At 39.8% G+C, this 17775-nt stretch overlaps 1 protein-coding gene and 1 pseudogene across 1 annotated transcript in view; both read left to right on the top strand.

Annotated features, from left to right (window-relative positions):
* Positions 1-17775, top strand: part of CTNNBL1 (catenin, beta like 1) — a 175232-nt gene that overhangs the window by 105297 nt on the left and 52160 nt on the right. Inside the window, exon 11 of the mRNA XM_005858253.2 lies at positions 3355-3536. Coding sequence (XP_005858315.1) covers positions 3355-3536 — 182 coding nt within the window. The remainder of the gene's footprint in view (positions 1-3354; positions 3537-17775) is intronic.
* Positions 4427-5829, top strand: LOC102258374 (annotated as a pseudogene).

Here is a 17775-nt window from a genome sequence, read left to right as displayed (position 1 = left end):
TCAGAACAAACATGTACAAGTGTCTCTTAGCTCCTAGAATCAGTTCTTTTGTTGGAGGCTGTCTTATGTCCTACAAGACTAGAAGGCATGGCCCATGTTTCTGTCTCTGATCTAAGCAGAACACTGCTCCTTGGTATTCTTCAAGCTTCCAGCCTTTTGAGTGTTGTGTTTTTTGTGTGTTTTTGGTGTGTTGTTGTTTTTTTGCCATGCCAGCTTATTTCTGCCTTAGGATGTTTGTATTGGCTGTTCCTTCTGCTTTTAATGTTTTGCCCCTAAAATATGTATGACAAATTCATCTCATCACATTACTCAGATCTCAATACAAATGTTACCTGTTAAGAGGCCTTCTTTAATTACCTAAATTAAAAATCCTCTCCAGTCATTCTTTCACATTGCTTTATTTCCATGACACTTAACCACTATCAATATCTTGATTTTCCATTTGTTTCCTGCAGTAAGAATTAAGCTCATGAGAACTGGGACTTGATATGTCCTATTCCCAAAAGAGGTATCCATTCAATATTTGTAGATTAAATGTTTTTGAAAGCAGCAGCCATGTCTTAATTTTTGTTTTTCTCTTGTGCTCACCACAATATTGAGTAGGGGCTCAGTAAACATTGAATATTGGCTTGGTTGGTTGATTTACCAGCTATACTAAAATATGAAATGACTGACTTACTGCCCTCTACCTCATAGAGTGTTAAAGAAAACAGTGTAAGGTTATGGAAAATGATAATCCTTTGAGAAGTATCTCTAAGAGTAGTAGCCAGTGGCAGGATTATTCTGTGACCTATGGATTCAGGGGTGGGTGAGTGGGGGAATTGCCTTTGTTTTTTCTTGAAAATAGTTTATCTTTTCTAATTCTAAAAAGTACTGAATGTTCATTATGGAAAAATGAAAGATACTGAAAAATAGAAAAAGGGAATAATAAGATGCAGAAAAAAAACATTTGACAAAAATCCAACACCTTTCATGATAAAAAGACTTAAACTAGGAATAGAAGGGAGCTTTTTTGGAAGAAGTAGAACTACTTCTGTTTGCAAATGACATGATCTTATATATAGAAAATCCTAAGGAATCCACTAAAAACTTATTGAAACTAATAAACAAGTTTAGCAAGGTTGCAGGATATAAGGTTAATATACAAAAATCAATTGTATCTCTATACACTTGTAATGAACAACCCACAAGTAAAACTAAGAAAATAATTCTATTTTTAATAGCATCAAGAATAAAACACAAAGGAGTAAATTTAACAAAAGAAATATAAAATGTATGCTCTGAAAACTATAAAACATTGTTGAAAGAGATTAAAGAAGATCAAATAAGTAGAAAAGCATTTTATATTCATGGACCAGAAGATGTAATATTGTTAAATTGACAGTACTCCCCAAAGTAATCTAAAAATTCAGCATAATCCCTGTAAGAATCACAATTGACCATTGTAGAAATTAACAAGCTGATCTTACAATTAGTTTTGAATTGCAGGGGACCAGAAATTACCAAACCATATTGAAAAAGAAAAGCACCCAATTTTAAAAACTACAAAGTAGTGGTAATTAAGACATTGTGGTACTGGCATAAATTAATAGAATATAATTGAGAATTCAAAAATAAAGCTATTTGTCTATGGCCAGCTGACTTGAACAAGAATACCAAGACCATTGAATGGGGAAAGAATATTCTCTTCAACAATAGTGCTGGAACAGACAATTGGATAGCCACATGTAAATGAATGAAGTTGGACCCTTACCTCACACCACAAACAAAAATTAACTCAAAATGAATCACAGACTAAATGTAAGAAATAAAACTATTAATCTCTTTGGAGAAAACATGTAAATTTTCATGACATTGGATTTGTCATGTGAAAAGCGTGAGCAACAAAAGAAAAAATAGGTAACTTGAACTTCATGAAAATTAAAAAACTTTTGTGCTTCAAAGACATTATCAAGAAAGTGAAAGGACAGTTCCTAGAGTGAAAAGAAATATATTTGTAAATAAGTTAAGGGTCTTGTATCCAGAATAAAGAACTCTTACAACTCAGTAATAAAGATGATTAAATTGATTAAAAAGTAGGCAGAGGATCTGAATAGATATTTCTCCAAAGAAGATATACAGATGGCCAATAAGCCCAGGAAAAGATGCTTGACATCATTAGTTATGAGGGAACTGCAAATCAAAACCACAATGAGATACCACTTCACACACACAAGGATGGCTAGAACCAAAAAGTCAGTTGATATGTGTTGTCATGGATGTGAAGAAATCAGAACATTGTACATTACTGGTAGAAATGTAAAATAGTTCAGCCACTTTGGAAAACAGTTTGACAGTTCCTCAGAAGGTTAAACATAGAATTAACCATATACTACAGCAATTCCACTCCTAGGTATATATACACCCAAGAGAAATGAAAACATATGTCCATACAAAAACTTATACACAAATGTTGGTAGCATTATTCATAATAGCCAAAAGATAGAAGCACCCCAAAGGTCCATTAATGGATGAATGGTTAGATAAATTGTGGCATACCCATACAATGAACTATTATTCAGCCATAGAAAAGAATGAAGCACTGATACATGCTACAACCTGGATGAACCTTGAGAATATTATGCTAGGTGAATGAAGCCAGTCACAAAAGTCCACATATTTTATGATACCATTTACTTAAAATGTCCAGAATAAGTAAATCCATAGAGACAGGAAATAGATTAGTGGTTGCTTAGGGCTGGGATGAGATGGGGGTGGGGGTTGGGGAAGTGGGAGTGACAATTAAAGGGTAGGGGATTTCCTGTCAGGGTAATGAAAATGTTCTATAATTGACTGGTGATGGTTGAACATAGCAGTTAGTATACTAAAATCCATTTGATTGTACATTTTAAGTGGTTGAATTGTATGATTTGTGAATTATATATTGATACATATATAATTTACATACCATATGCCGTTATAAAGAAAGAAAAAGGAATAATAGTGATCCATAATTCTACTACCTTGAAATAATTTCTGTTAGCATTTTGATCTATTTTTGCCAGTTTTTTAATGCGTATTTTTCACATAATTGAGGTAATGGCTTCATATAGAATTTTTAATGTATTACCTTTTATGCTTATTCTGACCTTAAAAAGTTGTTCATGATATTACAGATTCTCCTAATTATTAACAAGTGTGTAGTATTCCGTGTAGATGTGCCATACTGTAATAATTTTCTTATTGGTGTACATTTAAATTATTTTTTTCTTTATCTTTTCCCCATGTTAATGAGTACTGTAGTAAAAATACTTTTTTTTTTAAGACTAGAACATTGTTATGAAATGCTTTATATGAAACCTCTTTTGTTCCCAGAGAAAAGAAGATTTCGAGAAGCAGTGCCCTGAAAGTGCTGGACCATGCCATGATTGGGCCCGAGGGCACAGACAATTGCCATAAGTTTGTTGACATTCTTGGCTTACGAACCATCTTTCCCCTCTTTATGAAATCTCCCAAGAAGATCAAGAAAGTGGGAACCACTGAGAAGGAACATGAAGGTAGGATTCACTGGAAAACTCAGACTAATTTAGGTGCATTAAGAGAAATGGTGGAAAAAAGAGCTACTTTTAAAACTCTGTTGTGCATTCGAGGAGTAGACTCTTAGCTGAAGAGTACTACCTTCTTCTTTTCTATTTTTTTATATTTTCCATGCATGGAAAAGCAACCCAGAGACCCCAGATCTCTGATGGCCTTTGTTCACTGGTTCTCTACTTGCTTGAATCCTGGTGGTTCCATTTCCTCCTGGCCTGTTAATAAGTCTCTGCGTGCAGGTTTTGTTTTCTTCACTATAATTTGTAGCGAGGTGTCTCTCTGATGGAAGACCCTTTTGAAAAGAGTAATGAGATGGCAACACATGTCACCTCCGGAGTGGTGCTTTCATGTATTTCTGTATTAAAGTATGATTCGGCTAACATCAGGAATTGCCGAAATAAACTATTTACAGCCCAGATTCCCCTTTTTATGTTTCTCCTCCCTGATGGTGCATACTCCCAGCAAAATGCTGCCATGAATTGCGATGCTGTAACCAGAGTAGTTACCGCTAGGCCAATCTCTTCCTGCTATTGTCTAGTGCCTGCTGCATCCTCCCCCCAATAAATAGCCGCAGTACAATCTGGAAGGCTGGGGATTTATGAGCGTTGACAGTTCTGCTGGAGGCTAACAGACGCTTGTACTAGGGAATTCACATGGTTGGATGGTTATTTTAAAGTGTGGGGAGAGTTAAGGAGGGGTATGAGGAGCTGATTGGCTGACTAATTTGGTTGTCTTGTCAAAGTTAACATTTGTCCCATAGTTTGGGTGATTTTTTTTTCATAGTGATTAATAGAATTAGCGTTGGTATTTGAAGGACCTTTTGCATTGCTCATTCTGTTAGATAAAAGTTTTCTTTCTCGCTTTTCCTGTGGGAGCCGCCGGGTAGAGAGGAGTGTGGCCTTCTCCTCTCCCCGCCATGGCATGTGCTCGTCCACTGTTATCTGTGTACTCTGAAAAGGGGGAAACATCTGGCAAAAATGTCACTTTGCCTGCTGTGTTCAAGGCTCCCATTCGACCAGATATTGTGAATTTTGTTCACACCAACTTGCGCAAAAACAATAGACAGCCCTATGCTGTCATGAATTGGCAGGTCACCAAACCAGTGCCGAGTCCTGGGGAACTGGCAGAGCTGTGGCTCGAGTTCCCAGAGTCCGAGGTGGTGGAACTCATCGTTCTGGCCAGGGTGCTTTTGGAAATATGTGTCATGGGGCCGCATGTTTGCACCAACCAAAACCTGGCGCCATTGGAACCCAGAGTGAACACAACACAGAAACATCATGCCATCTGCTCTGCCCTAGCTGCCTCAGCCTTACCAGCACTGGTCATGTCTAAAGGTCACCGTATTGAGGAAGTACCTGAACTTCCTTTGGTGGTTGAAGATACAGTTGAAGCTACAAGAAAACCAAGGAGGCTGTTTTGCTTCTTAAGAAACTTAAGGCCTGGAATGATATAAAAAAGGTCTATGCCTCTCAGCGAATGAGGGCTGGCAAGGGCAAAATGAGAAACCGTCGTCGTATCCAGCGCAGGGGACCTTGTATCATCTATAATGAGGACAACGGTATCATCAAAGCCTTCAGAAACATCCCTGGAATTACTCTGCTTAATGTAAGCAAACTGAACATTTTGAAACTTGCACCTGGAGGGCATGTGGGCCGTTTCTGCATTTGGACTGAAAGTGCTTTCCGCAAGTTAGATGAGCTGTATGGCACTTGGCGTAGAGCTGCCTCCCTCGAGAGTAACTACAACCTTCCCATGCACAAGATGCTCAATACAGACCTTAGCAGAATCTTGAAAAGCCCAGAGATCCAAAGAGCCCTCCGAGCACCACGCAAGAAGATTCACCGCAGAGTCCTGAAGAAGAATCCACTGAAAAACCTGAGAATCATGTTGAAGCTAAACCCATATGCAAAGACCATGCACTGGAACACCATTCTTCATCAGGCCAAGAACCACAAGCTTCGGGTGGATAAAGCAACAGCAGCACTAGAAGCCAAATCAGATGAGAAGGGGGTTCCAGGCAAGAAGCCTGTGGTAGGGAAGAAAGGAAAGAAGGCTGTTGGCCTTAAGAAGCAGAAGCCTTTGGTAGGGAAAAAGGCTGCAGCTACCAAGAAACCAGCAGCTGAGAAGAAGCCGGCAGAAAAGAAACCCACCACAGAAGAAAAGAAGCCTGTGGCATAAACTTACATTTGTTTATTCCATAACGGTCAAATCACTTTGGACAGCTAATTTTGAATAAAAATGATCAAAGGCAATGAGAAACATAAAAAAATAAAAATCAAAATAAATGGATAATTAAGACCATTATAAACTGATGAACAAAAATAGATATAGAGGCAGAGCAACATCGAACAGACTGTCAAACTACAGCGGGAAGGCCGGGGAGGGTTGGGGGGGTGGGTAAGAGATCAACCGAAGGACTTGTATGCATGCATATAAGCATAACCAATGGACACAAGACACTGGGGGGTATGGGAGGCTAGGGGAAGGTCAAGGGGGGAAAAAAAGGAGACATATATAATACTCTTTGTAATACTTTAAGCAATAAAACAATTAAAAAACAAGTTTTCTTTCTCAATTTACTTGGCCTAGTGTTTTCCAACTGGAATGGCTTAAGGCAGCGGTTCTCAACCTGTGGGTCGAGACCCCTTTGGGGGTCAAACGACCTTTTCACAGGGGTCGCCTAAGACCATCGGAAAACACATATATAATTACATATTGTTTTTGTGATTAATCACTGCTTTAATTATGTTCAATTTGTAACAATGAAATTGGGGGTCACCACAACATGAGGAACTGTATTAAAGGGTCGTGGCATTAGGAAGGTTGAGAACCACTGGCTTAAGGGAAAGTGATATGACTGTCTTTAGTAGTAGCTTCCAATGATAACGTCTCTGATCAGATCAACTCTCCAGAGACAACAGGACGTCTGGCAAGGGGAGGACTGGCAGTGCAAAAAACTGTGAACTAGAGATCTAGAACAAGCAGAGAGTTCAGTTCACCTCAGATTGATTTTGACCAATCACCAGCCGTAAACATGTTTATCAGCCGTAAACAGCCCTATTGCTGGCCTTTTTTCTATCAAAATTCAGTAAAATGAGGCCATGGGAGAGGGAATAGATGGTCTTGGAGATCTAGGAGAAAATTTTGGAGACAGTCATCATTCCGTGAAAACCTGCCACAGTCCTAGTAGTGCTGTGCTCTGGGCTCTCTTATTTAGGCTTAACAACCTATCAAGTAGATGGTGGTACCTTTGTGGGGTTATTTTTAGGAAATCAACTGAGAAATGAATCAGGCTGTGGTTCTAACTAACTGTGTGACCCTTTATTTAACTTTGCCAGACTGTATTTTCCTTCTTGGTCCATAAAATGAGGAAACTAGATTAGTTAACTAGAAACTCTGATATCTGCACCTTAAGACTCTCAGGCCCGGGCCCTATTGCCTATTGTTAAGGTCTTGTCCTGTAATCCAGGAAGCTCCTCAAAGACTGTGCTGTGGCTGACCTGCTGGGTTCTAGTGAGAGACCTGGTGCTGCATCTTGGGCATGCTTGAAGGAAGAGAAGGAAAACAGCCCTTAGCTGGCTCTTGCTCTGTGTGCATGGTACTGAGAAGAGGAGAAGTGACTGATTCAGTGAGCAGCTGTTTCCCTTTTGAAAGAATGTGCCTGGTTGAATGCTGGTAGCAGTACATTTGCTCTAGAGTACCGCATTAGGAATTTGATAACATTATATTAGTGAGGGCAATGGCTTGGTAAGACAGCTGCTGGAAGGCATGTTTGGACCGTAATGACTGGTGAGGATGAGTTCTGCATCCTGAATACACCAGCACCCAGAGAGAAGAAGTGAACCTCTCGCTGGAGGTCCCAGCTAGCTGCTCCTTCTCCTGGCAGACTGGTCCTCACTCATGCCATGAAGGTAGAAAACAAAGGCAGAGCGGGGCAGGACACATTGTGCAATATTTCTTTGTTCTGTCTTGTCCTTTGGCTTACTCTCTGTGTGCTGGTCAGCTTTGTATGCTAAGCTAGAGCACAAGAGCCTCAGCTATCAGGAGTATTTATAGACATGCGCAGCTCATTCCTGGCTCCAGGCTTCCACCATGCTCCTTCCTCAATCTGTAACAATTTTTTCTGTCTGCGTTTTAGTCATCCTTCAGGTCCTTGGTTTTGCTGTCACTTTCTCAGGGAGGCATATCATAAGATCCTGGACTAGAATAGAGCTTCTTGTTAAGTGTACTTTTGGTCTCCAGACTTTGCCTTCATAGCCTTTAAGATTTTGGAACAAATGGCCTTTTCACCGCTAAGTCCAAGGGCCCAGCCTGGTGCTTGGCATATGTTGGATGCACAGTAAATGTTCATTGACTACATGAATGAACACCACTTTCCCTAAAAGACTGCTCAGTGAGGACAGACATGGGTTAGGAACTCTCCTTAGAACCCTGCAAGGTTAACATCAATGCAGTGGACTTCAGTTCAGATTGATGGTTGTCAGTCATACCCCTGGTGAGTGGTCTTTTGCCCAGCTTGTTTAGAAGCAAAATAGTGGGGTGGCACAAAAGCAGCTGTGTTTCTAAAGCCAACAAAGAGGTTGAGAGAGGAGAACTTTTGATTAAGGTGACTAGAGAGGAAGGAAGAAGCAAAAACTGTCCTTATAACCTAGAATTGCTGGTAATTTAGTTCCTCTTTTGTGAGTTGGGGTAGGGAAGGAAAAGAATTATTGTAATTGAAATCCATTCAGGTTTGCATAATAAAACCTTCAGAAATAGATCAGGGAAGGCATTTAGCTTGGGGGATGGGTTGGAAAGAAATAATTTGCCCTTGTGTGCAATAGCATGATTGGCTGCCTCTTTGGTTTTATAAAGAATAGCACAGTATATAATGTCTCTTTGGTATTAACTGCTTCAGAATAGGAGGAGAGAAGAAAAGAGCTGGGATCCAGAAATGGCATTTGACCTTTACTTCTTGTCTCTTTTTAAAATTCTTATTAAAATAGGTACAATTTTTCTTATATTGCTTCATTAGGTAGGTGAGTTATTGAGTTTGTAGCAGTTCTACTTAATTGCGCTGTTTTAACATGGTTCCCCTGGAGGCTGTTATAAGCTTTAAGGAGGTGAGCTACCAAGCAGTGTGTAGGTGTATGGTGTGCATGCTGAGCATGTGCACACATTTTACCTATGAACAATGACAGCAGTTGATGACAGGTTAGTGCTTTAAAGAATACCATCTGTCATCTGCAAAGAATTGTGATTCTGGTGGACTCCACATGTCAGGTAACATGTACTAGTAGTTGCTGGTGCTCCTTGGACTCCTAACAGTGAGGAAGTGCAGACCAAAACTCCCACCACCTACCAGGATTAGAAAAGGGAAATGGCAAAACCTTTCCTGCAGTTAGTAAAGGGAGCTTAACCAGCATAGGTAAGTCATTGTTTGGGGCCAGCTTTTATTGGGGGCTCCTGCTATGTCCAAAATTCAACAAAGACCCAGTATGTCACAGGTCCCAAGGAGAAAGGGCACAAAATAGAATCCCTGTCCTGTGGGAAAGTTCTTTCTTAGTGTTCCATCTCCAGATCCCTTTTCTCTGCCTGTTCTTTTTTTTTTTTCCTCCGGTGATCTCACCTACTACCTGAAGCTTTAACTTCTATCTCTTTGCCATTGATTCCCAAATCTTCAACCTTGTATCTTTCCTAAGCGCTAGTTGGCACAGCTAACTAACCAGAAGACAACCCCATCAGATACTCAAACTCAACGCTTTCAAAGCCATACTCATTCCCTCATTGCCCAAATCTCCTCTGTTTCCTTATCCTGGTAAATGTCACTACTCTCCATTTCACCACCCATGGCAAAAATCAATGCATCATCTTAACTCTAATATTCCCCACATGTAATTGATCTTAAGTCCTATGAATTTTACCTTATAAAAAACTTGAATAAGTCCTCTCTGTTGCCGCTGACTGTACTCATCACCTCTCGTGAACTGTTACTGTAGCTTTAATAAGTCTCTCGCACTTTAGTCTCCCAATTCTCTTGTCCTCTCAGAGTCCATCCTGCATGTCACCACTCAAATTAGAGAGGCACTCCCAGCCCTCAATAAATTTATAGTTTAAGGAAGGGGAGGAAGCAATTTTGTAGATAGTTACCAAAAAAATAATATTAGCAACTACAAAGACTTAGCAGAAAAGAGTACTTCGTTATTAAAGGGTACGAGAGAATAGGAATACTTGGAGAAAAAGATACTTCTGGTAGAAGGGAAATGATGACATAGGTTAAACCAAAGGACACTGGAATGTCAACCTACCAGTCTTCACACAACTGATCATATTTGAGCCTTACAACATTCCCATAAGGTTGATGTTATTTCTCATTCTGAAGATGAGGAAATTGTAAGACTCAAGGAGATCATGACTTCAAGTCATAGTGGGTAAGTAGCTAAACTAAGACTTAGACCCTAAGCTTCTGATCACAAATCTCACACTCGTTTCACAAAGTCATGCCATAGTATTTGCTCTTTTGAGTCCAGCCAAACTAACTTGATCGCTTCTCTGGATTGTTGATGAAGTCAAAAGTTCTTGATTAGAAGACCTTGGTTCTAACCTTAGTGCTTTGACCCAGGGCAGGTCATCATGGTAGTAGGGACTCTTATTCTTTCAAATTGCACAAATTATATGGCAAATGACTTAGTGAAATTATTGTTAGGCATTTCTAGTGTCTTTCACAGTGCTTGGTAGGTGCTCAGTAAGCATTGGTTGAATGTGTTTATTTAACACCTATGTACCATCTACAACCAAGATCGAGACACATGCCTATAGTTAAGAGCATTGTGAAATTCAAAGGACTCTTACCATGTTAACTAGTTTATGGTTCTCCCATAAGACCACAGCATCTGTCCCATAGTAATGTTCAATACATGTTTGTTTATTCATCTATAAGAATAGGATTAATACCACCCTTTTTGGATTGTTGAGAATTATTATTATTGTGTAAGTCTAACATAGTGTGGGGATTGATAAAATGTTAGTTTATTATGAATCATTCGTTTAATACTGACCCCAGACATCATACTATACTAAATGCTATACTTTGTGGAAGCCCAGACTTCTAGGGATTCTGGGAAAGCTTAAGAAAAGAGTGTTTCTTGAAAAATAAATAGTATTTAATTCTTATACTAATGATGGGAGTGGCAGAGGGGGCAGAGCTAAGGCATGTATAACAATTATGTGATACTAGAGGCCCAGTGCATGGATTCGTGCACCGGTGGGGTCCCTCGGCCTGGCCTGCGGGGACTGGGCCATAACCGACTCTCCAATATCCCCTGAGGGGTCCCGGATAGCGAGAGGGCACAAGTCAGGCCAAGGCACCCCACCGGTGCATGATCAGGGCCGGGGAGAGACTGCAGGAGGGCTCCAGGGCATGACCGATCCATCTCGCCCAGTGCTGATCGGCCAGACCACAGCAGCAAGCTGACCTACCAGTTGGAGTGCCTGCCCCCTGGTGGTTAGTGTACATCATAGTGACTGGTTGAACAGTCAGAGGGACAATTAGTATATTAGGCTTTTATATAGAGAGATAGATGGGTAATTAAGAAAATGGGTTTTGAATGAAGACAAGACTTGGGTTGGCGTCTTGGTTCTGTCATTTACTAGCTTTGTGATTTTGGGAAAGTTGCTTAACCTCTCTGAGCCTATATTTCCTCAATTGTAAAATTGGGATAATACTGAATCTATCTCATAAGGGTGCTATATGGGGATTAAGTGAAATAATACAGATAAAGTGCTTAGCACAGTGCCTGCTTCACTAATATTAGTGGCTGCAATGAGGATGTATTTTCCATTTGTGTTCCTCTTCTTTGTATTCTGTTGGTAATTTTAGAAGTATTCACCTGAAGAAATGTTTTCCTTCCCTGAATCTGCCATTCATAAGAGGTGGACTGTCAACATGCCTGCCAGTCCTTTGTGGCATGTAAGACAAAAAGCTCCCCCAGAGAGGACACACCAGGGAGCCCTGGGTCCCCACTTCTCCTCCATATCACCTGTAAACAGAGAATTCAAGGATCTGCCCCCTCTTTTTGTATTCTCCAAGCTTAAAAATCAAAAAGGGTTGGTTATAGTGGTCAGAACAATGAGCAAGTGAAGAGTGAACAGTATTTAATTTTAAGAATGATATTCAGTCATGTACTAACAGGCACCTTATGTTAGAACAAGGATGGAAATGTCTTGCTATTCTTTTTGTTGCTATTTGAAAACCTTATAATTGAACAGATTCAGGATCAATTCCCTTTCCCTCCCTCTAGCTGCTTGTCTCATTCCTGACCTCAGATGACAAAATGTAGGGATGCTGAAATAACAATGTGTTTAGATTTGGGGGTTCCTCATCAGGCTTGAGGGGGTGATTTTGAGTGTTGCACATCTGGTTTGCTAACTGGTTCCATCATATTAAGAATTTACCCTCGGGCCTTTCTTTCCCAAGTAGAACACAGCGTAGTTGTTTATCAACGAGGAAGACAGTGAAACAGAGGGTGTATTTGCCATTCTGGAAGAAACTGTTACTCTCTTTTGCAAGGAGGAGTGGGGAAACAGGCTAATAATGGCCAACTCACGTCTATTGGGCATCTACCAATACACTCAGGGCTTTACAAATGCACCTACTGTATGCATTAGGCATTTCTATCTTTATACAGATAAATCTCAGGGAATTTTTCGTTACTAAAGACCTTTTAGCAAATGAATGACAGAAGCAGAATTTAAGCCTAGGTCTGTTTCTAAAGCTTCTTCCAACACCATAGTGGCTCCAGTGATCTCCTGGTCACTGTAGGTTGGTATCCGGAGGCAGCACAGAGTCGTGGAAGGAGGGTTGTCTTTGTAGACAGATGGGCCTGCCCCCAAACTAGCTGGTGGCCTTGGGTGAGTTATTCTTTCTGGACCTTGAATTCCTCTTTAATCAACAAGCCTGGCAAAAACCTTTCTTAAAGAGTTATGTGAAGAATAATGATCATCAGCATCCTATATGTAGTTTTTATCATGTGGACATTCATTAAATAGTAATACAGTTACTGCCTATCAGCCTCCTTTCAACAGGAGGCATCCCTGTCTCTCCCAGTTCTCATGCTTACATGTAGGATCAAACTCATTGACTTCTGTGGATGTGAAGCCCAGTTGTGGACCAGGACTCCATATGCAGACAGGCTGAGTCATAAGCAACCAGGGAGATGGGGCAGCCACTAGTTACCATGATGGCCTATAACCTGAACCCTTCGTTGTAACCCTGGTAATTCTAGCCCTGTTAAAACCCATCACTTCTTGAATGGGGTACCAGACTCTTCTAGTTCTCACTCTCGCAGAGTTTATTCTATGGATAGAATCTTAAAGGTGGGTCAGTGAAGCTTCATTCTTTTCTTTTTTTTTTTTTAAGTAAATCACTAACCCTTCCTTTGTGACAGGCTTGGTGCTGTAGATGAAAGGTAAACAAGCTCACAGTCCAGCTAAGGAGACAGACATAGACACCTGTGTTTATATTACAAGATAAAAAGGTAGAAGAAAGTGTGAAACACTGTGGGAGCACAAAGGAAGGGTTCCTAATCTAGTCTGGGTGGTGATAGAACAGTTGGAGACTAGAAACAGCTCTCCTTAGAAATGTGGCTTTTGAGCCAAACCTTAGGTCTGAGTTACCCAGGTGTAAGACTGTCGAGTGAAAACAAAAACCAGCACGTGTAAAATAAAAGTTGGGAGAGACAGACTGCCTTACACCTAGCTGCCATCAGAATCATCTGGGACCTTGTTTAAAATATAGTTAGTTATCTGGGACTCATGCTCAGAGTTTCCAGTTCCAGTAACCTGCATAATTTTGGTGGATCTGTGTTTTATTAAGTTCCCATGGAGTAGTACCTTTGAGACCCTGCAGAGCTGTTGTGAGAATTGACTGAGTTATATATGTATGATGCTTAGGAACATAGTAAGCATTCATTAATACTGGTAGCTATTGCTGTTTTTAGTTTTATTTTATTATGTATTCAAAAAAAGACTCTCCCAAAGTTTAACAGGTCACACGTATAGTACTAATTTTAGTTATTTTGACTATTTCAGCTAATTTGGAACAAATTCAATTTGGATTTTGAGGGCCTATGTAGAGAGGGTGAAGGAGAAACATTTATCACTTCTTTTTCACTTCTGTGGTTTTCATTTTGCCAGGTAGAAGCTTAGTTCTTTAGTGACAGCATTAGCTGAATTCTTATTTTGGATATAGAATTTTCCACTGGCACATTTATTATTTTGTCAATATGACTGTTAGTTTTCATTTATAATCTTGATTAAATTTTATAGGAATAGTTTTAGTATGCAATGTATCTTCTTTATAGAAGTAAAATAAATACCAGGAATGTAGAAGCAAACAGTAGAGAAAAAGCCAAACTTTTCTAGGTTATTTCTCCAGCATTTTTAGGTGGTGCCAAAATGAGGAAATAACTTAGGGACCAGGCAGTAATTAACTGTGGGCCCTGGTTTATTAAAGTGCAACACATAAACTGTACTGGAATATGCTTCCTAGTATTTCTATTTGGGAGCTTTTTTGTTCTGAGCACTCTGATAGGCTTTTACATTCATTATCTCATTTCATTTAATCCTTACAATAATCCTCTGAGCTGCGTATTATTACCCACATTTTACAGGTGAGAACATTGAGGCATAGAGAAATTGTCGTTTTCCGAAGATCACAGAGCTAGTATATGGTCTTACTAGGATTTTAACCCAGGATTTTTCCACAACTGTTCTCCCTGTTCCTCCTCCTCTATCTTCCTCCTCCTTTTTTTCATAAATTCAAGGCTGCCCATCAGTAGTAGGCCTAATTTAAACTGCTTGGGGTCTTTTTCCTATTCAGTTTCTTCAGGTTATCAGTGAGTCCTGCTCCCCAGTACTTCATAAATAACCTCTATCTCTTAGTCTGAAACGTTTTGCCCTGCCACACTTTATTTCTTCTTGGGTTCCACCTTTAGGGTGTGTCTGTCCACTGATAGCCTTCTCTTTCCTCGTGGTCTCTTACACTTGAAGCTCAGCACTGCTTCAGCCTCCAGTTTCTGTTTCCATCTGGTTACCTTGCAATTGTCTGCCTTTATTTTTTTAATTTAATTTTTATTGATTGATTTGAGAGAGAAGGAGAGATTTGCTGTGCCACCCATTCATGCATTCATTGGTTGCCTCTTGTCTGTGCCCTGACCGGGGATCAAACCAGCAACCTTGATGTATCAGGATGACGCTCTAACCAACTGAGCTACCCGGCTAGGGTGCAGTTGCTTGCCTTTAGTTAAACACTTCACTCAGCACTCTCCTATTTTCTCCCACTGTTGGTCCTCTCTTGAGAATGAGGCATAAATCTGTAGTTTTCAACACTGACTGATCAGTATCACTTGAAGAGCTTTGATAAAATACACATGCCTGGGCCCCACCTCCAGAAATTCTGAGGATTGGGGACTCCGAGCATTTGTATTTTTAGAAAGCTCCTGATCCTGTTGCTCAGCTAGTGTTGAGGTCACTGGCCATAATGTTCAGAGCACAAACCTTGGTAGGCATCCTTATTACTTTCTCTCTAAGCCAAGAGAAGATCTTGACATAGTGGGTCTTTGGGGGAGGCTTGTTAAAAATAGCACTATTGCTTTTTATAATAAACCAATGTAGAAAATTTAAGCATGTGGACAACTGGAATACGCTATTTTGTAGCCTGTTTTTACTCACACTGTCTTGGACACATTTGTCAGTGGTGGTGAGTCTTTAATACAGTTAAGAAGTTAGACTCTGTTGTTAGAAGGCAGGATAGATTTCAGGTTAAATGATCAGGTTGCAGAGGTGATAGTATGAAAAGGTGAGCTGTGCTTGGATAGTGATGTTGGCTCTTCCAAGCATTGTGAATGTGCTGGAACTTGAGGATGATAAGGAAATGAGGTATGGACTGAAAGCTAAGTTCATTTGGTTGTAGTATAAGGGGAAGTGAAGATGCCTTTCAATGGTATTTCTTTTAAGTGAGTACTTGAACGTTGGCGTCTAACAGTAGATATAATGTGGAAGGGGATAAACTTGAATACATTTCACTGCTCATAAAGAATACAATTGCATGTGTGAGATTGTTAGTCCACCTTCCTGGACTCTTGTGATATTGGCTGTGATTTTTATATGCAGCAGCCTGCAGGTTGCCGGGGAAATGTTCTGTGTATTTAATCATGTTGCAGTCATACTTGTTTGTTTGTTTTTTATGGTAAGAAAATGTCTTTGGCTTGCTTCTATAGTCAGATTGATTTTGCTTGTGGGTGTCCAGATGCCGATGAGCTGTAATTAGCATAGGAAGGAGGCTGGAAAGATGTTAAACATTCTTTTCTGGTAGCCAAACAACGGATCCCCAAACAGAAATTATTCTCAGGTAGCAGGTTCAAGAGAAGTAGCTCTTTTCTCTTTTAGATGCCAGTCCATTAAAAGATGTGTGTGTTGGGCAGGGACGGTCACCACTGGGGATGGGCTGCAAGACCTTGTTGTGAACTGTCATGGGCGTGGTTTTCTGCAGCTGAGCACCTTTGTTGCGAGATATTACAGTAACTAAATTCCACAAGCAGTCTAGTGGAAAGGAAACCCAGCTGGGTTCAAGACTTGGGTTTATGTTTCTGCCATAATTTATGCTCAGGGTCTGTGACTGAACAAGTCATTTACTCTCTCTGAACCTCAGTTTCCCCACCTTTAAGATGGAGACAATAATATTTCACAGTATATGAGAATTGGATAAGATAATGTATGGGCAAAGTGCTTTGTATACTATAAAATTATGCACATATACAATATGGTGGTGATGTGTATCACATTTAGAGTTTTTCCCGTCTCTTATACATTTCTTGAATTTTTTTTCCTTGTAATATTTTTCTTCCATGCCCTGGCTCCAAAGTAGAAAGAAAATTATTGTTAACTTATTCCCTATTTGCTGCAGGGTTACCATAAAATAAATTAAGCGTATCATTTTGATAATCACTGAAAAATATGCCTACAACTTTCTTAAATGTTATTGATTACTAATAAATCATGTTTCTGTTAAGTATCCCTGCTGGCTGGCAAACTTGTAGAATAACAATGTTTGCTAGCCTCATTACCAGGCTAATTTTCCTGATCATATGTCAGCCAGTCAAAGTTACTGTTGATGATGATGGCAGTGATGGTGTCTCACATTTATTTAGTACTAGAGGCCCGATGCACGAAATTCGTGCAAGAGTAGGCCTTTCTACCCCCCCCCCCCCCCACACACACACACACACACACACTTGCCGGCACCAGCGGCTTCCCTCTGGCACCCGAGACCCGGGCTTCCCTCCGACCACCAGCAGGCACCCAGGACCCGGGCTTCCCTCACAGCCCCGGTTTCGTCCAGAAGGATGTCCAGTCTAATTAGCATATTATGCTTTTTTTATTATAGAAGATTTGCTGTGTCCCATTATATACATGATGTCATTATTCAAAACATCAGCCCTGTGTGGGGTATCATTAGCCTGTTTTATTACTGAGGAAACAGCCCCAGAGAAGTTAAGTACTTTCTCAAATTGTGCACACAGTTTAGAACCTAAAACCCAAGTTCTTGATACTGTGCTTTGGTCTCTCAAGGAGACATCTGAAAACCAAAAAGTTAAATGGCTTTTAATCACCAAAGCAATAATCCGGTAATGTTAGTTTTTTTCTTGAAATAAAATAGGAAAATTTATAATACTAGCATGGCAGGACAGGAAAGCTCAAAACCAAGTGTTTAGGTATTTGGTTATGTGGCATGTGAGAATTTTTTTAAATATATGACTTCAATCTAAATTTTTGAAATACTGAACTTAATTAGTACAATTTTCTGTACAGTTAACCCTTGAACAACACAGGTTTGAACTGTGAGGGCCCACTAATACATGGATTTTTTTTTTCAATAAATACTGTAAATATATTTTCTCTTATGATTTTCTTAACATTTTCTTTTCTCTGGCTTATTTTATTGTAAGAATACAGTATATAATATAATCTGCAAATATGTGTTAATCAACTGTTTATGTTATCAGTAAGGCTTCGATCAGCAGTAGGCTATTAGTAGTTAAATTTTGGGGGAGTCAACAGTTACACATGGATTTTATTTTATTTTTTTAATTTTGTTTTATTTCTTAAGGTATTACAAAGAGTATTACATATGTCTCCTTTTTCCCCCCCCTTGACATTCCCCCAGTC

The sequence above is a fragment of the Myotis brandtii genome, unplaced genomic scaffold, assembly GCF_000412655.1.
Source record: "Myotis brandtii unplaced genomic scaffold, ASM41265v1 scaffold1163, whole genome shotgun sequence".
Taxonomy (NCBI): Eukaryota; Metazoa; Chordata; class Mammalia; order Chiroptera; family Vespertilionidae; genus Myotis; species Myotis brandtii.
This window is presented reverse-complemented; position numbering and strand designations above follow the sequence as displayed.